Source organism: Aegilops tauschii, chromosome 7 (assembly GCF_002575655.3).
Source record: "Aegilops tauschii subsp. strangulata cultivar AL8/78 chromosome 7, Aet v6.0, whole genome shotgun sequence".
NCBI lineage: Eukaryota > Viridiplantae > Streptophyta > Magnoliopsida > Poales > Poaceae > Aegilops > Aegilops tauschii.
Window position 1 is genome coordinate 548,496,424 of NC_053041.3, and position 26,698 is coordinate 548,523,121.

The 26,698-nt window shown below is 44.3% G+C and overlaps 1 protein-coding gene across 1 annotated transcript; it reads right to left on the reverse strand.

Moving 5' to 3' along the window:
- Nucleotides 1-5,700: 5,700 nt before the first annotated feature.
- LOC109740478 (uncharacterized) lies at nucleotides 5,701-6,978 on the reverse strand. Its single transcript, XM_020299537.4, has 2 exons — nucleotides 6,211-6,978; nucleotides 5,701-6,110 (listed from the first exon to the last, which is right to left on the reverse strand). Exons 1-2 carry the CDS (start codon nucleotides 6,534-6,536, stop codon nucleotides 5,879-5,881), a joined length of 558 nt encoding a protein of 185 aa, XP_020155126.1. The 5' UTR covers nucleotides 6,537-6,978; the 3' UTR covers nucleotides 5,701-5,878.
- Nucleotides 6,979-26,698: the final 19,720 nt, after the last annotated feature.

Here is a 26,698-nt window from a genome sequence, read left to right on the forward strand (position 1 = left end):
CATCTCCGTGAGTAGTTCCGAAGAGTCTTTCCAAGGTTTGGTGCTTCTCCGGATCAAATTCCCATAAAGGGCATGTTCGGCTCTGGCATGGAAGGATCCGGCGAACTAGCATCACCTGGATCACGTGGACGAGCTTGATGTTTTTATCCACCATGCTCCGGATGCGCGTCTGCAGCGCTATCAGCTCGTCCGACGAAGACCAATTTGGGCCCTTCTTTAGCAAGGAGGTGAGCCGCATTGGGGCCCCAGACTTGAATTCGGGAGGCGCGGCCTAGGTAGCATCGCGTGGCTCTGTGATATAAAACCACAGCTTCTGCCACTCCTTGACAGTCTCCACAAACGTGCCTTTGGGCCATGTGACATTGGGCATCTTGCTCACCATGGCTCCTCCGCACTCCGCGTGTTGGCCATCCACCTTCGGCTTCACGTTGAAGATCTTGAGCCATAGTCCGAAGTGGGGAGGAATGCGGAGGAAGGCCTCGCACATGATAATGAATGATGAGATGTTGAGGAAGGAGTTTGGGGCTAGATCATGGAAATCTAGCCCGCAATAGAACATGAGTCCGCGGACGAAAGGGTGGAGAGGAAACCCTAATCCGCAGAGAAAATGGGGGATAAACACCACCCTCTTGTTGGGCTTCGGGGTGGGGATGACTTGCCCCTTTGCCGGAAGACGGTGGGCGATTTCCTTCGCCAGATACCTGGCCGCCCGAAGCTCAGTGATGTCCTTCTCCTTGACAGAGGAGGCCATCCACTTGCCTTACCCTCCAGATCCGGACATGGTTGAATGCTTTCTGGAAGCGAAAAGGATGAAGACTTGGGCGCTGGAGCTCGAGAATGGAAGGGCAGAGAAAGAGAAGGCGTGGGTGAAGAAGGGGAATCCTTATCTCCTTATAAAGGCAGTGAATATCAAGAGCCTCCCCACTCGCCTTAAAACTCGCCTATTCCCAAGGGCTGTGCAAATGGTATGGTTGGATTACCCACGCCCGTATTGATGAGAATCCCGCAATAAGGGGACACGATCTCTGCTTCGACAAGACGTGCCAATGAAAACCGCGTCTCGAAACGTGGAACGACAGCCAAAAACGGTTCGAAATAATGACCGGGCAGACGTGATGTCACATTACAAAAAGTTGTCAGCGGATTGGACTCGTGAAATATTATACTCTCTGCGGTTGTGTGTGTGGTACTTGTGTTGTAGATTCGGACACTTTCATTGCGTCCGAAGACTATCTTGGAGTATTTGGAAAGGGGAACCCGCCTTGCAATGCCGAAGACAATCTGCACGCCGGGCACCTCGTCATTGAAGCCTGGTTTAGGGGCTACTGAGGTTGTCCTGGACTAAGGGGTCCTCGGGCGTCCGGCCTGTTGGACATGGGCCGGACTGACGGGCTGTGAAGATGCAAAGACCGAAGACTCTACCCGTGTCCGGATGGGACTCTCCTTGGCGTGGAAGGCAAGCTTGGCGTCCAAATATGAAGATTCCTTTCTTTGTAACCGACTTTGTACATCCCTAGTCCCCTCCGGTGTCTATACAATTCCATCGAATTGAGTATGACTGTATGTGTGATAGCATCTACTATACCAGGAATATCAATGAACCTTTTTTTCTCCTGAGGTTGTCGGAATTATTCGCAATAAAATATTGGCTACAATTGAGGAGGTCAGAGGGCTTAGTCCGGATCAGCAGACAGCCATACAGGCTAGACTTCTAGGGTTTTAGCCATTAGGATCTCGTGGTAGATCAAATCTTGTAATACTCATATTCATCAAGATCAATCAAGTAGGAAGTAGGGTATTACCTCCATAGAGAGGGCCCGAACCTGGGTAAACATTGTGTTCCCCGTCTCCTGTTACCATCGACCTTAGACGCACAGTTCGGGACCCCCTACCCGAGATCCGCCGGTTTTGACACCGACGGTATGGTAATCCTATTCTGGAAGTCATGTTACTAGACCATGACGAACCTACGAACTATGAGAAGCGATGATGAGCCCAGATTCGACAAAATGGCTTGAGGCCATGAAATCTAAGATGGGATCCATGTATGAAGAACAAAGTGTGGACTTTGGTTGACTTGCCCGATGATCGGCAAGCCATTGAGAATAAATGGATCTTCAAGAGGAAGATGGACGCTGATAGTAGTGTTACTATCTACAAAGCTCGAATTGTCGAAAAACAATTTTTTGACAAGTTCAAGGTGTTGACTACGATGAGATTTTCTCACTTGTAGCGATGCTTAAGTCTGTCCGAATCATGTTAGCAATTGCCACATTTTGAAATCTGGCAAATGGATGTCAAAACTACATTCCTTAATGGATTTCTTAAAGAAGAGTTGTATATGATGCAACAAGAAGGTTTTGTCAATCCTAAAGGTGCTAACAAAGTATGCAAGCTCCAGCGATCCATATATGGACTGGTGCAAGCATCTCGGAGTTGGAATATACGCTTTGATAGTGTGATCAAAGCATATGGTTTTATACAGACTTTTGGAGAAGCCTGTATTTACAAGAAAGTGAGTGGGAGCACTACAGCCTTTCTGATAAGTATATGTGAATGACATATTGTTGATCGGAAATGATGTAGAATTTTATGGAAAGCATAAAGGAGTGTTTGAAAGGAGTTTTTCAAAGAAAGACCTCGGTGAAGCTGCTTACATATTGAGCATCAAGATCTATAGAGATAGATCAAGACGCTTGATAAGTTTTTTCAATGAGTGCATACCTTGACAAGATTTTGAAGTAGTTCAAAATGGAACAGTCAAAGAAGGAGTTCCTGCCTGTGTTGCAAGGTGTATAGTTGAGTAAGACTCAAAACCCGATCACGGCAGAAAATAGAAAGAGAATGAAAGTCATTCCCTATGCCTCAGTCATAGGTTCTATGAAGTATGATGTGCTGTGTACCAGACCTATTGTATACCTCACCATGAGTTTGGCAAGAGGATACAATAGTGATCCAGGAGTGGATCACTGGACAACGGTCAAAATTATCCTTAGTGGTATAAGGATATGTTTCTCGGTTATGGAGGTGACAAAAAGTTCATCGTAAAGGGTTACGTCGATGCAAGCTTTGACACTGATCCAGATGACTCTGAGTCTCAATCTGGATACATATTGAAAGTGGGAGCAATTAGCTAGAGTAGCTCCGTGCGGAGGATTGTAGACATAGAAATTTGCAAAATACATACGGATCTGAATGTGGCAGGCCCATTGACTAAACTTCTCCCACAAGCAAAACATGATCACACCTTAGTACTCTTTGGGTGCTAATAACATGGCGATGTGAACTAGATTATTGACTCTAGTAAACCCTTTGGGTGTTGGTCATATGGCGATGTGAACTATGAGTGTTAATCACATGATGATGTGAACTATTGGTGTTAAATCACATGGTGATGAGAACTAGATTATTGACTCTAGTGCAAGTGGGAGACTGAAGGAAATATGCCCTAGAGGCAATAATAAAGTTCTTATTTATATTTCCTTATATCATGATAAATGTTTATTATTCATGCTAGAATTGTATTAACCGGAAACTTAGTGCATGTGTGAATACATAGACAAAACAGAGTGTCCCTAGTATGCCTCTACTTGACTAGCTCGTTAATCAAAGATGGTTAAGTTTCCTAACTATAGACATGTGTTGTCATTTGATGAACGGGGTCACATCATTAGAGAATGATGTGATGGACAAGACACATCCGTTAGCTGAGCACTATGATCGTTTATTTTATTGCTATTGCTTTCTTCATGACTTATACATGTTCCTATGACTATGAGATTATGCAACTTCCGAATACCGGAGGAACACTTAGTGTGCTATCAAACGTCACAACGCAACTAGGTGATTATAAAGATGCTCTACAGGTGTCTCTGATGGTGTTTGGTGAGTTGGCATAGATCGAGATTAGGATTTGTCACTCCGAATGTCGGAGATGTATCTCTGGGCCCTCTCGGTAATGCACATCACTATAAGCCTTGCAAGCAATGTGACTAATGATTTATTTATGAGATGATACATTACAGAACGAGTAAAGAGACTTGCCGATAACGAGATTGAACTAGGTATGGTGATACCGACGATCGAATCTCGGGCAAGTAACATATCGATGACAAAGGGAACAACATATGTTGTTATGCGGTTTGACCGATAAAGATCTTCGTAGAATATGTAGGAGCCAATATGACCATCCAGGTTCCGCTATTGGTTATTGACCGGAGATGTGTCTCGGTCATGTCTACATAGTTCTCGAACCCGTAGGGTCCGCACGCTTAATATTCGATTTCGATTTGTATTATGAGTTATGTGATTTGATGTACCGAAGGTTGTTCAGAGTCCCAGATGAAATCACGGGCATGACGAGGAGACTCGAAATGGTCGAGACATAAAGATTGATATATTGGACCATGTTATTCGGACAACGGAAGTGTTACAGATAATTTCGGATAAAACCGGAGTGCCGGAGGGGTTACCGGAACCCCCCGAGGAAGTAATGGGCCTTAGTGGGCCTTAGGGGAGAGAGGGGGCAGCAGCCAGGAGGTGGCGCCCCCCCTCCCCAAGGGGAGTCCGAATAGGACTAGGGGAGGGGGCGCGGCCCCTCTTTCCCTCTCCCTCTCCCTCTCCTTCCTTCTTCTCCTACTTGGACTAGGAAGGGGGGGCGATTCCTGCTTGGAGTAGGATTCCCCCCCTTGGGCGCGCCCCTTAGGGCCGGCCGGCATCCTACTCCACGCTTCCGCTTTCGGTCTACGAGGGTACATGGACACACTCTCCCCGCCCGTTGCTATGCTTCTCCTTGATGAGTCTGCATCCTAGAAGCATTTTGATCAACTTTTAATGGAGGCATTTATTGGTTCATTCAATTCAGGTCATTCATAAGTCATGATCGAGCATGAACCGTTGGTTGTTCAATTTGCCTTTATCCTATATCAGCATGCATTTTTTTAAATAAAATATTTTCTAATCCTAATATTTTGTTGTGTTCCTTTTTCAGATATCAATAGCCGCCGTCATCCACCACGATGAACATCCAGTATATATACTACTGACAACCAATGTTGCCTACATTACTTACTCCCTCTATTCTTAAAAGAGTGTACTTCCAACTTTATTGAAAAGTCAAACTTTTTTTATATTTGACCATATATATAAAATAATAGACCAACATATATGCCATCAAATTAGTAGCATTACATTCATGATAAAATATATTTTCGTCATATACCTATTTGGTTTCACAAATATTGACATATTTTTGCATAAGCTCGGTCAAACTTTAAGATAGATTGACCCTCCAACGAAGTTGAAACTACACTCTTTCAAGGACGGAGGGAGTATCATCAAAGGGTCGTGTTCAGTTGTAATATAGGAATAGTTTGCTCTTCGGATCTATATAGAAATAGAAAAAACAAGGTATGCCATTGAATCTTTTAATTACTTAATCATTTATGCATCTTATATTACGAAATTTTTCACGGGATGTCATTTATTTTTCTATACATATAAGTAGATAGACAAATATAAAATTTGTCCTCCGTTTGTCCCATAACGTCAAACGTTTTTCAAGCTATACATCTTACATTATGGGACGAGATTTTTTAAGTAGCGTTGGCACCTCTGTAAGATGAAAGAGAAATGCACCGTATTAGCAGTGCAGAACAGCATAAAGTAACTATAATTTCTTTTAAAAAAAAGGTAGGGTACTAACTATAATTTCTTCTTCCATTTCTGTGAAAATAACAAATTTATACACACTTTCTGATTCTCATTGCTCGTTCGATATTACTATGTTTACTTCAAAATTACCATTGACAAGAGCAAAATAGTAATCTCGCTATATTACAAGGGTCGGATGACATTACATGAACATGACTCGTATCATTTAGTCGTCGTAATCATCGTTATCCCTGCGGTTGAGGAACCGCCGGACGGCGCCGACGACCGCCCCGCCCACAATGAACAGGACGAGTGTGTCGAAGCCGCCACCGACCCCGAGGGCGACGCTCGGGCCACCGTAGAAGCCGAACGGCGACAAGCCGTACCCGCCATAGCCACCGTAGCCGTAGCCGCCGACCAGCGGTGGCGCCACGCCGGGATTGACGTAGATGTTCGTCCTGCGAGCACGCGCGCGAGCATCACAAAACAAATCAGAATTGCATCAGGCTATTGCTACGTTAGATCTGGCCATCTGGCAGATGTTTAATTGATGGTTACCTCGAGTTGTTTATCCTTGGACCGGACGAGCGCGGTGCCGCGGACCGAAACGCCTTCCCACCGATCCTGCCGCCGGACTTGCCCGCCATGGCGTCGTCGACGGGCGCGAGTACGAGCACGCCGGCGGCCATGGCGACCATCGCCAGCTTCCCAAGATTTTTCAGCTCGAGGTTTCCGGCCCACGACGGAGGCGCGTCCTTCTGGTCGGACGCCCTGCAAGAGAGCCTCGCCGATGCCGGCCTAATTGACGACCTCGTGAGCTGCGGGGCCGTGCATAGGGGCCTCCCTGTGAGGAAGCTCTGGAGAGATGTGGGGGCTAACGCCATGGCCGTGATCTCTCCCTGGGCTTCTAGCTTGCTTGCTTTGCTTGCTCTTGCTATGTCTTCTTCCTTCTCTGAGTTTCTTGATTGCTTGCTGCAGTTTGAGATGGGAAGTGGTGAAAGAAGGGTAATCTTGTAGCTTTCAGGGATTGCCGCGTTTTGGCTGGAGGAGGAGGAAGGGCAGTAGGAGACTAGAAGGCTTATCTTGAGATGAGCAAGAGGCCACTTGGCCGAATGTGAGCGGCCGGGTGAAACCTCTAGAGGAGAGATATCTTTTGAGCGCTTGTTTGTTCCGTAGCACAACTTTTTCCGAACACACAAACATGCAGCTGTGCGCTTGGCACACGGTTGAATCTGGTGCTTTCACATTTCAGTTTCTCCAGCCATTCTCTTTTCGGTGCAAGAGCTCTGCCGATTTTTTAATAAGGTAGGAAAAGGAAAAAAGAATACAGAGGGAGTGTTGGGTTCCTCTCCGCTCTCTTAACTCTGCTCCCGGAGCGGACCTCACTTTAACGGAGCTGCGAAGACCGAGCTCCACCAACTCCGCGGAGTGGGAGCAGAGAGATTACGAACGGGGCCAGAGTCACCATTTATGAGGGAAACGAGGATCCAAGCAAATAACCTAGCATGACTTCTACCCGAATCAACTGAGAGCGAGATTTTCAAAAGTGCCTTCGATAAGGGAAGCAATGCCCAAGAACTGACATGATCAATCACCGTCAAGCACAAAGCTTTCGCCCAGATACTCACACAACCGGGCCACCGGACCTCGAATGCTGCCCTTGCCAACATCCACCACCGCAGCTCTAACTCTGATCGAACACGGCCAATGATAGCGGTGTACTCTTCGCTAATGTATCCAAGGAGGGGGCGAATGCCGATGAGCATGCTCATCACCGATAATGAGCCCTACCAAATAGAAAGCTTCCGCCCCGGACCTAATGCTTCACCTCCTTTACATGCCTATGGAGGGAGCTCAACCCTAGCAAATCTGTGAGAGCGAGGCATAACTCCACGCGTACGACCACACGTTTCTATGGTGGCCTGCCATGAAGCGCCCACATCGGTTCCAGGGACCGCGGGCTAGGCAGATCAAGCGCAACCACTTCAGATCTGCACGCCACATCCCGAGGTCATCGCCCTGGCCTTCCTGCTCCGCCACATTGGCCGCCCACATGGCCTAGAACACCCAGTTGCATCGTCTGTCAGCCTGAACACACCAACAAACCTGAGCCCATCGGATCTGAGCACAAGGCCCCTGAATCTTCTACCCCGCGACGCACATGCCCCCATGATTTTGTAGCTTTTGGAAACATTGTCTCAACAGTTTTGACACATGACTGGGTACAATCACCAAGGTGGGATTGATCATCAATCACACTTAGCTCTTCTTCTTGATTAAAGTGAAATGTGTCACTAGTCCATTACCTCAAACTAATTGCATGCTTTAGGCCCACAACTCCGGATTTGATCAATTTAGGTCGTAAACTCGTTTATTTGATCAAATAAGGCCAAAAATAGTTTAAGAGGAAAAAACCGACCACATGGCTGCCACGTCAGTGTTTCTTCTTTGCCACTCGAGAACTAACTTTTTTTTACTGGAACAAATTTTTGAAATGGCTGATTTTTTTCTCACAAGCCTGCTAACAGCGTGTGGAGGTAAACATTTAACAAGAAACTTACACTGCCCGTGCAATGTGAGTTCTTTTTCCTCCAGACGCCGTCAGCATGGTTTATGAGGAAAAAAATCAGCATATTTGCAAATAGACCCCTATAAAAACATTTAGTTCGTGAGTGGTCAAAGGAAAGCTGATGTGGCAGCCCTCACTACCGGAACAGGGCGCTACCCCGACGGCCGAAACAATGTCGACAGCCCCCGTCGGCCTATTCAGAGCTATGCCGACAGCCAGGTCTAGGCCGTCGGCGTATCCAGGCCGTCGGGCTACCCCAAGATAAGCCGACGGCCACCGTCGGCACAGAACGGTCGTCCGCCTAGCTACGAGCACGCCGACCGCTGCCGTCGGCATACACGGGCTGTCGGCATACTTGTGGGCCCGTCGACCCCGCTCGTGACGGGTGGCTAACAGCGTCCGAACTATGCCGACGGTGGAGACGGGCGGCCGTCGGCATAGGTATGCATGCCACGTCACCGATCCGGGGCGCACCGACCAACATATATGCCGACGGCTGCCGTCGGCATATCTGCCATGTCACCGATCCGCGGCATGCCGCCCGCCTAAACCCTGGCCGTAGCTATGCCGACGGCAGTCCGCATAGTTATATTTTTTTCGTTTTCATACATAATTTTTGATGTTTTTTATGTATTATTATTTGATTTTTTTTTCGTTTTCATACATAATTTTTGATGTTTTTTATGTATTATTATTTGACTAGTAAAGGTGCCCGTGCGTTGCAACGGGCATATTTGAGTGATTCAACATCATTGGTATCTAACATATGGATATTCATGCGGCCTTCTCGACTTTCTTGCACCGTTATAGCATTAGTTTCCTTGTCCTCCTCCTTTCCACTCGCAATCCCACCTTGAGTCCTCGACCTGCACTTCCAAACACGTGACCATTGCAATTTGGTTATATTTCAAACCTATCTTCTATTTGTACCATCGCTAGTCTTTTGTTCTGCAATTAACATTGTAGAGCAGAATACCAAATTAATTTAGGTGAACAGATGCAACACATTCAATATTATTCGAATGCGATGTGTTATTTGCTCATCCACTCCTATAGGCTTCTTCCAGAATATATGTGCAGATATTATATCAGTGTGCTCTATATAAGTGCAACAGTCAGTAATTGACCATCGACATGAGCTTTGACTCCATGGTCACTACGTAATACAGGAAAAAGAAAAGGCCAATATTGCATTATTGCTTGACTGTTACTGAAATTTGACAGGAAATCAAGTAGCGCTACCTCATCTTCTTTTAGACTCCTAGAGCATATACAACAGGAACAGAACAAAAACTAACCAAGAATATACATATCCATGTGCACCACTTTCAGAATATATGACATATTGACTCTGAGATATCTAACTCTTTTTGTTTCCATGCATTCAAGAAGCGCTCTATTACTTTCAGGATCTTATTCCAAGTTTAACTTGTTTACAAAGATTAAAAATTATGCTGTAGCATGATTTTTCTATGACATCCAAAAAAATTATGGTTATTCATATCAAACAGGCAACGCAAGTAATTCTTGGTCCAATTCTAAAATGGACAGGTTTGGATCTGCTAAAGAACACTTTGTTTCTCTTGTTCCATAACCTAATGACCACACTTAAGCATAGATAGGTTTGTATATATGGTAGAAGAACAGCAGGCTCGAAGTAATAAATCACAGGCAGGGAGGAAGCAAGGTAGATGATGGGGGCTTAGCTTACTTGTCAGCGTAGAGGAGGTAGAGGTAGGTGATGGAGCTTCTGCACCTCGGGTGACTGCACCTCCATGTTCATACAACCTACGGCGCACGCAAATAAGTCTGAATATACACGGCGCGAGAGGACAGGAGGATTCGACTATGACCACACCACATGGATGTTGTTGGAGTCTGACAAGCGCTGGCCGTGATGGCAGGTCGTCCTACAGGTGCTCATCCGTACCCTCCCTTCTCTAGGCTCTCTCAGGCCGTGGCGGCGGAGATCCGTAGGGGACGAACGGCCACGTCTCCAATCACTGAACCCAATGATGCCCAAGCCCGACCGCCGTTGCGTTCGTGCTCCCGAGACATCCTGAGCAGCCCTTGGATTCTCCTGGAAATCAATCAACACCTGCAGACAACAAACACCTCAATGTTATCGCACCGTTCGCCAAACCAACCTCTGGCTCAAGAAAGAGGAGTAAACAGACATCTGATGATGAACTTACCTGCCGCATCACAGGGTCCGTCAGGATGTTCTGGATTTCAGGGTCCTGCATAGCTTTGCCCTGTCTGTCTCAGTTCCTCTGGGGTAAAGTTTGCCTCTGTTCGCCTTGTTGATCTGCTGAATATATCTGAGAACGGACAGCAACGGTTAGGAGCTGTTTGGTGGAATCTAAGATGAGAAACCATTGACTGATTGACGATCTCTTTCAGTGCTACTTACCTCTTTACACCATCAAGCAGCTCCTGGTTACTCGGATCATGCTTTAGGCCTTCCTGATAAGTTTCCATTGCGTTGTCATACTCTTTCATGAAAAACTGGATTGTGCCTTTCCTGATGTATCCCTTGGAGAATGTAGGATCTAGCTCGATGCACTTCTCGGCATCCCTTCAGGCATGGCACCCAGCTTGGTGTAACAGGCAGCCCTGTTGCTGTATACCTGAAATATACAATCCACGCAAACAACAACTTAGCAGTTATACCAAACCCACTACAGGACAAATCTATACTGCAGAAGCACCTGATGCACCAGTCGTCATCGACAGGCTAATTCAAAAGGCATATATATACACAGTTCAGTATGTTCTCTGCATTATTGGTTAATCTTATGCGGGTTCCCGTCAGATAAAAAAAAATTCTTTCGAATATAACAGTGAAATGGTTTCAACTAATGTGTTTGCTGAAGCAATTGAGTAACATAAAAGATCAAGGAATTACCTTCGGATCCTTCAGGTTTCTCCTGAGCGCTTCAGTGTAATGCTTCACTGCTTCTGGGTATTTTTGCTGCTTAGGGAACTCATTACCTGCAGGGCAGTAGCAAGAATAGAGAACCTCATCATTAACTGCCCCAGACTATTAGGGGCAGAAAAGCAGTGTTAACATTATAATTCACGCAGCTTACCTTTCTCTCGCTCCTCATCAGTTTTTTATGGATCATAATACTCTTGTTACTCGAGCTCCTTCTTTGCTCGTTCAGCATCATTTAGTCTTTTCAGGGTATCTGGGTTTGATGCTCAGTTAGAGCCTTCTGGAAAGTCTCAATGGCAACATCGTAGTCTTTGGAAGACTTGGCAAGTTTGGCAAGAGCAGTTGCTTTCCTTATCAGTGCCCTTGAGACCATCTTGAAGTCACGACAGTCAGCATGAAGTTCCCTTCCCCTCTCAACAGCCGTATAACAATCCTTAATGCAATCATCATACTGGTATTTGGAGAAACAGAATATTAGCTCTCAAATCACCAGAGGCATAAGTAATTCGAGAGGGCTCCCGATTCCAATACTTAAGTTAAAACATGTGGCAGTGAAAAATCATAGCAACACTACTGATTTACGAAATCTGCAGTTCATTCAAGCCCTGTAATATCATACAGAGCAAGTCCAAGCCCCCAAAAGGTAAGAAGGCAGATATATAGAGATAAATTCACTGTTGTTATTAAATATTGATGAATGTGTAAGGATCGCCTCGACAGTGAAATCATTCTAACTACCAGTAGTCTCTATCAAAAAATACTAATGTGTCTCTAAAACGCCCTCGCCTGTGCTCCGAGCCACCGCTGCTGCTGACGCCTCCTGGCATCATTTTCTCTTAACTCGGTAAAATATGTTTCCAGTTGTACATGTTGGGGAACGTAGCAGAAATTCAAAATTTTCCTACGTATCACCAAGATCAATCTAGGAGATGCTAGCAACGAGAGGGGAGGAGTGCATCTACATACCCTTGTAGATCGCGAGCGGAAGCGTTCAAGAGAACGGGGTTGATGGAGTCGTACTCGTCGTGATCCAAATCACCGATGATCCTAGCGCCGAACGGACGGCACCTCCGCGTTCAACACACGTATGGAGCGGGGACGTCTCCTCCTTCTTGATCCAGCAAGGGGGAGGAGAAGTTGATGGAGATCCAGCAGCACGACGGCGTGGTGGTGGAAGTAGCGGGATCCCGGCAGGGCTTCGCCAAGCGCAAGCGGGGAGGAAGAGGTGTCACGGGAGGGAGGGAGGCGCCAGGGCTTGGGGTGCTGCTCCCATGCGCCTCCCCACTATATATAGGGGTGGAGGGGGCTGGTTTCTTGCCCTCCAAGTCCATCGGGGCATTGGCAAAGGTGGGGGAAAGAAATCCCATCATTTCCCTTCCCCACCGATTGTTATCCCCCTTTTTTAGGGATCTTGATCTTATCCCTTTGGGATATGATCTTATTCCTTCTAAGGTGGGATCTTGGTGCGCCTTGACCAGGGGTGTGGGGCCTTGCCCCCACTACCCACGTTCATGTGGGTCCCCCATGCAGGTGGGCCCCACTTTGGAACCTTCTAGAACCTTCCCGGTACAATACCGAAAAATCCCGAACATTTTCCGGTGGCCAAAATAGGACTTCCCATATATAAATCTTTACCTCCTGACCATTCCGGAACTCCTCGTGACGTCCGGGATCTCATCCGGGACTCCGAACGAATTTAGGATTTCCGCATACTAATATCTCTACAACCCTAGCGTCACCGAACCTTAAGTGTGTAGACCCTACGGGTTCAGGAGACATGCAGACATGACCGAGACGACTCTCCGGTCAATAACCAACAGCGGGATCTGGATACCCATGTTGGCTCCCACATGTTCCACGATGATCTCATCGGATGAACCACGATGTCGAGGATTCAATCAATCCCGTATACAATTCCCTTTGTCAATCGGTACGTTACTTGCCCGAGATTCGATCGTCGGTATCCCAATACCTTGTTCAATCTCGTTACCGGCAAGTCACTTTACTCGTACCGTAATGCATGATCCCGTGACCAAACACTTGGTCACATTGAGCTCATTATGATGATGCATTACCGAGTGGGCCCAGAGATACCTCTCCGTCATACGGAGTGACAAATCCCAGTCTCGATTCGTGCCAACCCAACAGACACTTTCGGAGATACCTGTAGTGCACCTTTATAGCCACCCAGTTACGTTGTGACGTTTGGTACACCCAAAGCATTCCTACGGTATCCGGGAGTTGCACAATCTCATGGTCTAAGGAAATGATACTTGACATTAGAAAAGCTCTAGCAAACGAACTACACAATCTTGTGCTATGCTTAGGATTGGGTCTTGTCCATCACATCATTCTCCTAATGATGTGATCCCGTTATCAATGACATCCAATGTCCATGGTCAGGAACCATAACCATCTATTGATCAACGAGCTAGTCAACTAGAGGCTTACTAGGGACATGTTGTGGTCTATGTATTCACACATGTATTACGGTTTCCAGTTAATACAATTATAGCATGAACAACAGACAATTATCATGAACAAGGAAATACAATAATAACCATTTTATTATTGCCTCTAGGGCATATTTCCAACAGTCTCCCACTTGCACTAGAGTCAATAATCTAGTTCACATCACCATGTGATTAACACTCAAAGTTCACTAGAGTCAATAATCTAGTCCACATCACCATGTGATTAACACTCAATGAGTTCTAGGATTTGATCATGTTATGCTTACGAGAGAAGTTTTATTCATCGGGTTTGCAACATTCAGATCCGTGTGTGCTTTACAAATCTCTATGTCATCTTGTAGACGTAGCTACCACGCGCTACTTGGAGCTATTCCAAATAACTACTCTACTATACGAATCCGGTTTACTACTCAGAGTCATCCGGATTAGTGTCAAAGTTTGCATCGACGTAACCCTTTACGATGAACTGTTTTACCACCTCCATAATCGAGAAAATTCCTTAGTCCACTAGATACTAAGGATAAGTTCGACCGTTGTCATGTGATCCATTCCCGGATCACTATTGTACCCCTTGACTAACTCATGGCAAGGCACACTTCAGGTGCGGTACACAGCATAGCATACTGTAGAGCCTACGTCTAAAGCATAGGGGACGACCTTCGTCCTTTCTCTCTCTTCTGCCGTGGTCAGGTCTTGAGTCTTACTCAATACTCACCTTGTAACACAGCCAAGAACTCCTACTTTGCTGATCTATTTTCAACTCCTTCAAAATCTTGTCACGGTATGTATTCATTTGAAAGTACTATTAAGCGTTTTTATCTATCCTTATAGATCTTGATGCTCAATGTTCAAGTAGCTTAATCCAGGTTTTCCATTAAAAAAACACTTTTCAAATAACCCTGAATGCTTTCCAGAAATTCTACATCATTTCTGATCAACAATATGTTAACAACATATACTCATCAAAAATTCTATAGTGCTCCCACTCATTTCTTTGGAAATACAAGTTTCTCATGAACCTTGTATAAACCCAAAATCTTTGATCATCTCATCAAAGCGTTCATTCCAACTCCGAGATGCTTACTCCAATCCTTAGAAGGATTGCTGGAGCTTTGCATACTTGTTAGCATCTTTCAGGATTGACAAAACCTTCTGGTTGTATTACATACAACCTTTCCTCAAGGAAATCGTCGAGGAAACAATGTTTTGACATCCTATCTGCAAGATTTCATAAATAATGCAGTAACTGCTAATATAATTCTAACAGACTCTTAGCATCGCTACGAGTGAGAAAGTCTCATCGTAGTCAACTCCTTGAACTTGCCGGAAAACATCTTAACGACAAGTCGAGCTTTCTTAATGGTGACACTTACCATCATTGTATGTCTTCCCTTTAAAATCCATCTGTACCCAACAGCCTTACGACCATCAAGTAGTTCTTTCAAAGTCTATACTTTGTTTTCATACATGGATCCTCTCGGATTTTATGGCCTCAAGCCATTCGTCGGAATCCGGGCCCACCATCGCTTCTCCATAGCTCGTAGGTTCATTGTTGTCTAGCAACATGACTTCCAAGACAGGATTACGTACCACTCTGAAGTAGTACGCATCCTTGTCGTCCTATGAGGTTTGGTAGTGACTTGATCTGAAGTTTCATGATCACTATCATAAGCTTCCACTTCAATTGGTGTAGGTGCCACAGGAACAACTTCCTGTGCCCTGCTACACATTAGTTGAAGTGACGGTTCAATGACCTCATCAAGTCTCCACCATCCTCCCACTCAATTCTTTCAAGAGAAAATTTTCCTCGAGAAAGGACCCGTTTCTAGAAACAATCACTTTTGCTTCCAGATCTGAAATAGGAGGTATACCCAACTGTTTTGGGTATTCTATGAAGATGCATTTATCCGCTTTGGGTTCGAGTGTTGGGGAACGTAGTAATTTCAAAAAAAATCCTACGCACACGCAAGATCATGGTGATGCATAGCAACGAGAGGGGAGAGTGTTGTCCACGTACCCTCGTAGACCGACAGCGGAAGCGTTATCACAACGCGGTTGATGTAGTCGTACGTCTTCATGATCCGACCGATCAAGTACCGAACGCACGGCACCTCCGAAGTTCTACACACGTTCAGCTCGATGACGTCCCTCGAACTCCGATCCAGCCGAGTGTTGAGGGAGAGTTTCGTCAGCACGACGGCGTGGTGACGATGATGATGTTCCACCGATGCAGGGCTTCGCCTAAGCTCCGCGACGGTATTATCGAGGTGTAATCTGGTGGAGGGGGGCACCGCACACGGCTAAAATATCGTATATCAAGTGTGTTCTCAGGTGCCCCCCTGCCCCCGTATATAAAGGAGCAAGGGGGAGGCCGGCTGCCCTAGGCGCGCCAAGGAGAGAGGGGGAGTCCTCCTCCTAGTAGGAGTAGGACTCCCCTTTCCTAGTCCTACTAGGAAAAGAGGGGGGGAAGGAAAGAGAGGGAGAGGGAGAGGGAAAGGGGGCTGCGCCCCCCTCTCCTAGTCCAACTAGGACTCCCCTTGGGAGGGGGCGCGCCACCTCATGGCTGCTGCCCTCTCTCTCCCCTCAAGGCCCACCAAGGCCCAATACTTCCCCGGGGGGTTCCGGTAACCCTCCGGCACTCCGGTTTAATCTGAAACTTCTCCGGAACACTTCCGGTGTCCGAATATAGTCGTCCAATATATCAATCTTTACGTCTCGACCATTTCGAGACTCCTCGTCATGTCCGTGATCACATCCGGGACTCCGAACAACCTTCGGTACATCAAAACATATAAACTCATAATATAACTGTCATCGTAACTTTAAGCGTGCGGACCCTTTGGGTTCGAGAACTATGTAGACATGACCGAGACACCTCTCCGGTCAATAACCAATAGCGGGACCTGGATGCCCATATTGGCTCCCACATATTCTACGAAGATCTTTATCGGTCAGACCGCATAACAACATACGTTGTTCCCTTTGTCATCGGTATGTTACTTGCCCGAGATTCGATCGTCGGTATCTCGATACCTAGTTCAATCTCGTTACCGGCAAGTCTCTTTACTCGTTCCGTAATACATCATCCCGCAACTAACTCATTAGTCACAATGCTTGCAAGGCTTATAGTGATGTGCATTACCGAGTGGGCCCAGAGATACCTCTCCGACAATCGGAGTGACAAATCCTAATCTCGAAATACGCCAACCCAACAAGTACCTTTGGAGACACCTGTAGAGCACCTTTATAATCACCCAGTTACGTTGTGACGTTTGGTAGCACACAAAGTGTTCCTCCGGTAAACGGGAGTTGCATAATCTCATAGTCATAGGAACATGTATAAGTCATGAAGAAAGCAATAGCAACATACTAAACGATCGGGTGCTAAGCTAACGGAATGGGTCAAGTCAATCACGTCATTCTCCTAATGAGGTGATCCTGTTAATCAAATGACAACTCATGTCTATGGCTAGGAAACATAACCATCTTTGATTAACGAGCTAGTCAAGTACAGGCATACTAGTGACACTCTGTTTGTCTATGTATTCACACATGTATTATGTTTCTGGTTAATACAATTCTAGCATGAATAATAAACATTTATCATGATATAAGGAAATATATAATACTTTATTATTGCCTCTAGGGCATATTTCCTTCATCGAGCTTATCAGCCTGAAACTTTTTCACATAAGCGTCGCAGCCCCAAACTTTTAAGAGACGACAGCTTAGGTTTCTCTAAACCATAGTTCATACGATGTCGTCTCAACGGAATTGCGTGGTGCCCCATTTAAAGTGAATGCGGTTGTCTCTAATGCCTAACCCATAAACGATAGTGTAATTCGATAAGAGACATCATGGTATGCACTATATCCAATAGGGTGCAGTTATGATGTTCGGACACACCATCACACTATAGTGTTCCAGGTGGTATTAGTCGTGAAACAATTTCCACAATTTCTTAATTGTGTGCCAAACTCGTAACTCAGATATTCATCTCTGTGAGCATATCACAGACATTTTATCCTCTTGTCACGATGATCTTCAACTTCACTCTGAAATTACTTGAACCTTTCAATAATTCAGACTTGTGTTTCATCAAGTAAATATACTCAGCATCTACTCAAATCATCTGTGAAGTAAGAACATAATGATATCCACTGCATGCCTCAGCACTCATTGGACTGCGCACATCAAAATGTATTACTTCCAACAAGTTGCTTTCTTGTTCCATCTTACTGAAAACGAGGCCTTTCAGTCATCTTGCCCATGTGGTATGATTTGCAGGTCTCAAGTGATTCAAAATCAAGTGAGTCCAAACGATCCATCTGTATGGACTTTCTTCATGCATATATACTAATAGACATGGTTCGCATGTCTCAATCTTTTCAAAAACGAGTGAGTCCAAAGATCCATCAACATGGAGCTTCTTCATGCGTTTTATACCAATATGACTCAAGTGGCAGTGCCACAAGTATGTGGTACTATCATTACTATCTTATATCTTTTGGCATGAGCATGTGTATCACTACGATCGAGATTCAATAAACCATTCATTTTAGGTGCAAGACCATTGAACGTATTATTCAAATAGACAGAGTAACCATTATTCTCCTTAAATGAATAACCGTATTGCGATAAACATAATCCAATCATGTCTATGCTCAACGCAAACACCAAATAACAATTGTTTAGGTTTAACACCAATCTCGATGGTAGAGGGAGCATGCGATGCTTGATCACATCAACCTTGGAAACACTTCCAACACATATCGTCATCTCACCTTTAGCTAGTCTCCGTTTATGTAACATCCCAAAATTCTAAATTTTGGAATGTTATAATAAACAGATAGATTGGATTGATTGTTTGATTGATTGAGTGAAATTGAGTGGAATTCGTAACGTTTTGAAAGTTAAATGAGAGGGAATAAAAGGACTTTCCAGAACTTTCATTTTTGTTGTTATGATCTCCATGAATTCAAATTCTTTTCACCACAAAACCCTGGAGAGAAGATGACATGACTTCTTCCATTTATTTAAATGACAAGGGGTGTTGAAAATATTTGAATTTCATTTGAAAATATTTCCAATTCTGAAACTTTATGCAACTCAATGATTTTCACGAGAGAAGATAAAATGACTTCTTCATAATATATGAAATATGAGTTGGGAGTTTCAAAGAAACGCAAAATTAAAATCCATTTTGAAATTATTTTCAATATTGGAGTTATTTGAGTGTTATTCAAATTATTTTTCTCCAAAAATAAAATATATGGAAATTAGGGTAAAATGATTCCCTACATCAGAAAATTGGAGAGAAATAAATTTGAAATCATTTTGGTATTTTTAAAATTATTTTTATTGGATTTTATTAAGGCAGTACCACTGTTTGATTTATTTAAATTTGTGTGAATTTTATTTGACTTTACAAAAATGTTCATCTTGTAGGAAATCTTTTTCTAAAAAATTTGATATATTATATGCCTATATAATATTTTATTTATATTTTATTTCTTTTCTTTTTCTCTCTGTTAAAAAAAACTCTTCGAACAGTGCCAGGCCGAAGCCCAGCACTGCTCTCTCTCTCCTCTCTCTCCCTCCGCCGAACTGGGCCGGCCCAGCTCCAAGGCCAGGCCGCGGCCCAGCCCACCTCCTCGTCGTCCCCAAGCTCGGGAAGGACTCCCGAGCCAGCACGCCGCCGCGCCGTGACCTCCACGGAAACCGCCGCCGCCTTACGCCTCCCCTTGCCCCTCGCCCACGGGAGGCCTCGCCTCCCGCGCCTATAAATAGCGCCGCCCGGAGCCCCGCGCCGCCCCCTCTCCTCGTCGCCCCTCGCGCCGCCGTCGCTGCACCTCGCCTGCGCCACCGCTGCCGCCTGCTGCGCCGCTCCGCCGTCACCGCACTCCGCCAGCGCCACCGCCTCGCGCAGCCGCCGCTCCTCCTCCTGAGCCACGCCGCCGCTCGCCTTGCCCGCGCGCCGCCGTCGCCGGAGCACGCCACTGCCCCGACCTCGCCGGACCCGATCCGCCGCCGAAAACCGCCGGTTTTCGATGAAAACCCAACCGGTATAAACCGTGAACCGCCCCGGTTTATTTTTTTTATTCGTTTTTGGTTTTATTAAGAAAACCTAGATCATGTTTTTTAGGATTAGTTATTTAGCGACCGCTCGCTAGTTTAGGTTTTGTAGCAAACGGTTTCGTCGCGTAAGTTTCTGTAGCGGACGTTTGCTATTTAGTTTTTTTTCTTTATTTCAGTTTTTCGCCAGGGAGCTATCTGTGATGATTTTTATTTACCGTTTAGCCCCTGTTTTTCAAACGACCTCAACTTTTTGCTCGTTGGTCCAAATCCAGCGAAACCAACGCCCACTTCTTTGTTATGATCCCCTCTATCCAGTAATCCAACTCAAACATGTTTCTGAAATTTTAAAATTTGAATTAGATCAGATTTGAATTTGAATCTTCTTTTGATCGTAACTTGAGTTTCGTAACTCCGATTTAGTTGATTCTTTTTGCAAATTAAAGCTCTTGACCTAAACTTTCTGATAAGGCCAAATTCACATAATTTTGGTACTGTTAGAAATTGTTTTATGTTGCAAGAGTTATTTGCTTGGTTTTGAAGTTTTCCGAATTGTTTTCCTCGTTCTTTCTGATCTTTTGAGTGATTGCTTATGTGTGGTTACTATTGCTTGCTCTCGATAGATTGACGGATTGTGACGAGTAGATATATCAAGAGTTTTGAGTGCGAATCATCTTCATCAACATTGCAGGCAAGTAACACTTTGATCATACTTTTCACTACCCAGATTTATTGCATTAGATCAATCCTCAAACATTGCATGGTTAGGATCTAATTAAATTGTGGGTATTGGGAAGTAGTTGAGGTAGTACCTATTACCTGTTTTATTATCAAACCCTTGGGAGTTACTTCTACGTTGCTTATATTGCTATGCTATGCTTGTAGACGTGGATTGGGTTTGAGAGATATTCATGACAGATGTGAGATTGTTAATTAATGGTTTACTTAAGGTGGCAACTAAAACTCACATCTGGGTGGATTGACGCACCTGGAGAACCCAGTGCTGCCTGTATTTTTGGATATCCCGGAGTACCCGTGTGATCATCCTATGGACCGCCACACAGGCTCATAGGGATCATGAGATTATTCATGCTAGAAACTTCCGTGTGCAGCCACAAGCTATTATGGGCTCTAGCATAGTTGATTAAGTTGTGTGAGCTCTTGAAGAGGTAGACTAGCAGATGTAGGGGATGTAGGTGGTACTGTCTACCCAGAGTAGAGAGTTTACGCTTCTGAAAGACTGTGTCTCGGTCATCCGTTTCTCAAACATCATGCAGTGCGAGAAATCAAGCGGAGGCGATCGAGTCTTGTGGGGAAAAGTGCACAAACCTCTGCAGAGTGTACAAACTAATCATGATTAGCCGTGTCCCCGGTTATGGACATCTTGAGTATCTAGTTCTTGGATTATCCCGTTGGTCTCATCATGTTACTTTAACTAATTTTGTTGGGTTAATGATGTTACTTAATTGGGATTAAGTTGGAGGTACCTTCTCAATGTTTAACAACCACCATGATAGTTAAATAAAATTTATTCCTTTGCAGTAGGGAAAAATTGGCTTTTCGCAAAAACATTATAACCATAGAGCTTTTTCCACCAGCCATATATGCATGTAGTATAGCATTATTCTGTTCATTACTCTCTATGTGTTACATTGCCAGCATATTCCATGTGCTGACCCGTTTTTGGGATGCAACGTTTCATGTTGTAGGATTCTTATGACGAGTAAGTGATACGTTAGGGTTACGATTTCTACACTCAACTTTGCCGTTGGTGTTGATGGGAATCCACAACCTTGTTACTTCCGCTTTTTGGATTGAGGTAATAGTATTTACGTTACTTTATACATGTGATTTACCTCTGTTATAAATCCTCGAGTACTGTGTGTGTCAGCATACCGATCCAGGGATGACACTTAAGCACAGAGACTTGATCCATTCGGGTCGGGTCGCTACAAGATGGTATCAGAGCACATGTTGACTGTAGGACGTGACCCTAGAAACTGGCAAGCCCATAGGAAGGATTTTCCCTAAAACTTTCCTTTTCAAAAAGATCTTTTACCTCTCTCCTTTCCTGAGCTTATTCAAATATTCCCTTTAAGTGAGACCATACCCTTTTTCCTTTTGGACCACTCGAAGATTCGACGGATAAGACCACTTCAAGAAGTACAAGATATTGGACAACTAAGTCCATTTTGGAATGAAGAGGATTTTACCATGCAATATAGTAATGGAAACTACAACAGTTGAAGACTCCGAAGACTAGGAGATTTTGAAGGCTCTGAAGAATTGCCAGATGTGTATGACCTAGGAAGGTTACCTTTATGGAAGTTGGCAGACTATGGAAGCCGTCAATGCCCGAGATCAAGGTGTATCGGGGAAAGACCGGAACATGGAGCATTAGAACTCAAAGTTTTGTTAAGAAAACCCAAAGACAGGAGATATCAGTTATGGAATGAAAGCTCATGGCAGTAACATGGGCATAGACATGGCTGACCATGGTGTTATTACCGTTTATGTTATTGTCACCGTGCGGAGTTAAGCATGCAGATGTATGGAAGGATTGGATGGTAGAAGGCTGATGGAGCACCTATCAGCAAGATGAAGTTTTAACTTTAGACCGGTGTATCACCAGGATCTGGAGTATTACATCAAGAAGTTTAGGATGGACCTGCAGGAAGCTGTATTTGACAAGGAAGTGTTTCGTGAAGAACTCAGAACCCAGAAACTGAAAGTAGCCAAGCTGGGAAAGCAAAACCTCGAGATAACGGAGACTCATCAGGAACTGAAGGACAGTAGTACCATGGTTCATGCCAAGGATGTTGAGACCCAGAAGTTTGGAACGCAAATATTAAAGGATGTCATGAGAGACTTCGCGTCAACAGAGATGATCTGGCCAAAAAACTTGAGAAAGACAAGCATGATCAGAAGAAGCCACCGGAGACATGAACAAGACTTGAAGAGTTTGATGACTTTGAAGATTTTGACCTCTAGAAGACCCAACCCCTGTTATATACGTACGTTAGTTGCGACGTTTGTGAGCTGTCATTTGTTTGTTGTTTTTCCGACAGCCACAATAAAAAACATGTCTCTTCAAAACTATTGTTTGTATTGTGTGCATCTCTCTCTATCTCTCTTATCCCACCACAAACCCATGGACCCAATAGAGGATGAATGGAGATGAGCTTATATTTTCTGGACCAATGACTCAATTGGAGACGGACTGATGGATTCAGAACATGGAGGATCACATGAAGAATAACCCTATAGTCGGAAAGGATATGACCCGGCATGCTCTTCAATGTTTTGAAAGAGGTGCTGCTACTTGGTGGAGGATGTACCAAACCACCAATGGATGGCAAGGAGTAACCACTTGGAAAGAATTTAAGTGGACTCTACAAAGATCTCGTCTTGTGTCCCAGAAATTTAAGCCTTACGGAAAGGATGTGAAGAAACCTTGTGCATACAAGCCTTGTGGAGAAATAGGACACAACCATAAGGAACACAAGGATGAATGCCCTAATTGTGAAGGAAGTCACCCAGCTGAAGAATGCCCAACTAGGCAGATCACTTGTTTCTTGTGTGAAGGGACTACCCACTACCCTGCTCAGTGTCACATCTACCCCATGGTACAAAGGACCATCCAGCAGAAGAAAGAAGCAATGAAAAGAGCCCTCATGGAAATTTTAGAGGAATCTGTGATGAAGGAAGAGGTAGAGGACACACCCAAAGAAGAACCAATTAAACCCTGCACCAAGTCATGCTATTCATGTGGAGAAGAAGGACATATCTCCCAAAATTGTCTGAATGGGGATTTAGTAGAATTCCCGACAGAGGAAGTAGAGTATGACCCACAGGAAATAGAAGCCCTGATGGGAACGGAAAAGTCCAGGAAGAGAAGTAGATTGGATCCCAGGAACAACCCAATTTCTACAAAGAGAGACCTGAGTCATATCACATGTTTCAGGTGCAAAAATTCAGGACACTACCACAATGATTGCCCAAAAGGGAAGATGAGGACCCCAGGAGGCTATATAATCACAAGGAAACCCCGAGATATGTCAGAAGTAATATGTTTCCGTTGTGATGAAGCAGGGCACTTTGCCAGAAAATGCCCCAAGGAGACGGAGACTTGTGACAAATAGTTGAGTGCAACGAGAAATATAGTAGTAGAAGTGTGGGCATTTCTTTTATTAGTGAGGTGTGGAGATTGTAATAATTTGAGAATCAATAAAGTTAGCATCATTGGTATTGATTTGGATTTTATGAGTTGTTACTCTATGAAGAAAGATTTTGACCATTTTCGAGGATATGAGAAATATGGTCTATGGAAGATTGTGCATTTTAAAGGTGGTAGTACCCTGTGAGGAAACTTGACCCTTGGAAAAAGGTAATGATATTCCACGAAGTGGATTTCGAACAAAATAAGTATGAGTTTTATCTCGATATGTTGGATACCCCAAGAATATGAGGGTATGGAGTATTATTGGATGTAAAGGAGGTAGTCTATGAAATTGGAGACAGAGCATGTCTTCGTGTGTCCCCTCTGCGAGGAGTTAAACTATTTTGAGTTAAGGGAAAGTTAGCCCCGAGATTTGTAGGACCATGCCGAGTTTTGGAGCGTATGGGTGAAGTGGCCAACAAGCTGGAGTCACCCGAAGGACTGTTAGGAGTTCATGATGTGTTTCACGTTTCCCAGTGGAAGGAGTGCCATGCGGAGATGGCCAATATTCCCTTGTAAGGACGCTTGACCCTGGAAAGGATAATGATGTTCCACGAAGTGGAGTATGGACTTCATAAGTATAAGTTTTTTTTATCTTGGTATGTGGGATATCCCACGAGGATGAAGAGATAAATTACTATTGGATATAAAGGAGGTATGATGTTGGAAATATGGATCAATGGAAATTCCATGATGAGTCTGAGTAAACATGTCCTAGTTTAGTGCAAATAGAAGGAAGTGAGACAATAAAATTGGATGGATTTAAGAATGCTGGAAGCTGGATGTTGGAATAATGATCAGTTGCTCGATGATAAGTTCAAGGAACTACAAGTGATGAGATGGGCCATAACCCACAGGCCCCAGGACCTGCCAGGAAGCAAGCACATTCTTGCTGAAGGAAAAACCCTGGAAGAAGTTACGATTTTATCGACAAACGATCTTATAGGAGTTACGCAAAACCTGAGGGTTGGGAAGGAACGATAGAGGTTTGTTTGGCTTGCAGAATCAATGGATTTATCCGAACCTAGTTCGTTGACAAGATAAATTCTGCAATGCTTGTGAGGATGACCGAGTGTTAGAATGCGAGATTCGCTAAACCATATACAAGGTAATGATTTGGGTGCGGGATGGATTGATCACCATACCGACTTACTCTTATTATTCGCCTTGCTATACGGGATGGTAAATCTGAGTGACTTACCTATAGTAGAGTGACGACGATTTAAACCTTGTTTAAACCTTAGAATGGTATAGGTATTGTCCCTTGTACACGGCAGTTGTTGCCAACTGTAGGTTATACGGTGAGGTTCAACCCAGACCCATTTCCTGCAGGAGAAACCGTAAATTGTTGACCACCATGAGATGTCGATAGTTGTTTAGTATTGGCGCTAGACCCGTCAGCTATGAAGACCCAGTCCCGGAACAACCTTACCAAGAAAAAGGACAAAAGAATTGAGGTAAAGGTTATGCCACCACCGGAAGAGCCCAGAGAAGGAGTAATCTCGAGAATCTGAGAAGACCGACCCTGTCAAGAATAAGGATGGAGTATATGAGTTTTGATGGAACCGTAACCATGCTTCTAAGGGTGGTAGCACCCTAGACCCCCTGTGTTAATCGATGGATTTTGAGAAGACCCCAAACCCTAACCTACTTCTTGCTAGCCTCTCCGAATCTCGAGGACGAGATTCATTTTAAGGGTGGTAGGTTTGTAACATCCCAAAATTCTAAATTTTGGAATGTTATAATAAACAGATAGATTAGATTGATTGTTTGATTGATTGAGTGAAATTGAGTGGAATTCGAAACGTTTTGAAAGTTAAATGAGAAGGAATAAAAGGACTTTCCCAAACATTCATTTTTGTTGTTATGATCTCCATGAATTCAAATTCTTTTCACCACAAAACCCTGGAGAGAAGATGAGATGACTTCTTCCATTTATTTAAATGACAAGGGGTGTCGAAAATATTTGAATTTCATTTGAAAATATTTCCAATTCTAAAACTTTATGCAACTCAATGATTTTCACGAGAGAAGATAAAATGACTTCTTCATAATATATGAAATATGAGTTGGGAGTTTCAAAGAAACGCAAAATTAAAATCCATTTTGAAATTATTTTCAATATTGGAGTTATTTGAGTGTTATTCAAATTATTTTTCTCCAAAAATAAAATATATGGAAATTAGGGTAAAATGATTCCCTACATCAGAAAATTGGAGAGAAATAAATTTGAAATCATTTTGGTATTTTTAAAATTATTTTTATTGGATTTTATTAAGGCAGTAGCACTGTTTGATTTATTTAAATTTGTGTGGATTTTATTTGACTTTACAAAAATGTTCATCTTGTAGGGAATCTTTTTCTGAAAATTTTGATATATTATATGCCTATATAATATTTTATTTTATATTTTATTTCTTTTCTTTTTCTCTTTGTTAAAAAAAAACTCTTCGAACAGTGCCAGGCCGAAGCCTAGCACTGCTCTCTCTCCTCTCTCTCCCTCCACCGAACTGGGCCGGCCCAGCTCCCAGGCCAGGCCGCGGCCCAGCCCACCTCCTCGTCGTCCCCAAGCTCGGGAAGGACTCCCGAGCCAGCACGCCGCCGCGCCATGACCTCCACGGAAACCGCCGCCGCCTTACGCCTCCCCTTGCCCCTCGCCCACGGCAGGCCTCGCCTCCCGCGCCTATAAATAGCGCCGCCCGGAGCCCCACGCCGCCCCCTCTCCTCGTCGCCCCTCGCGCCGCCGTCGCTGCACCTCGCCTGCGCTGCCG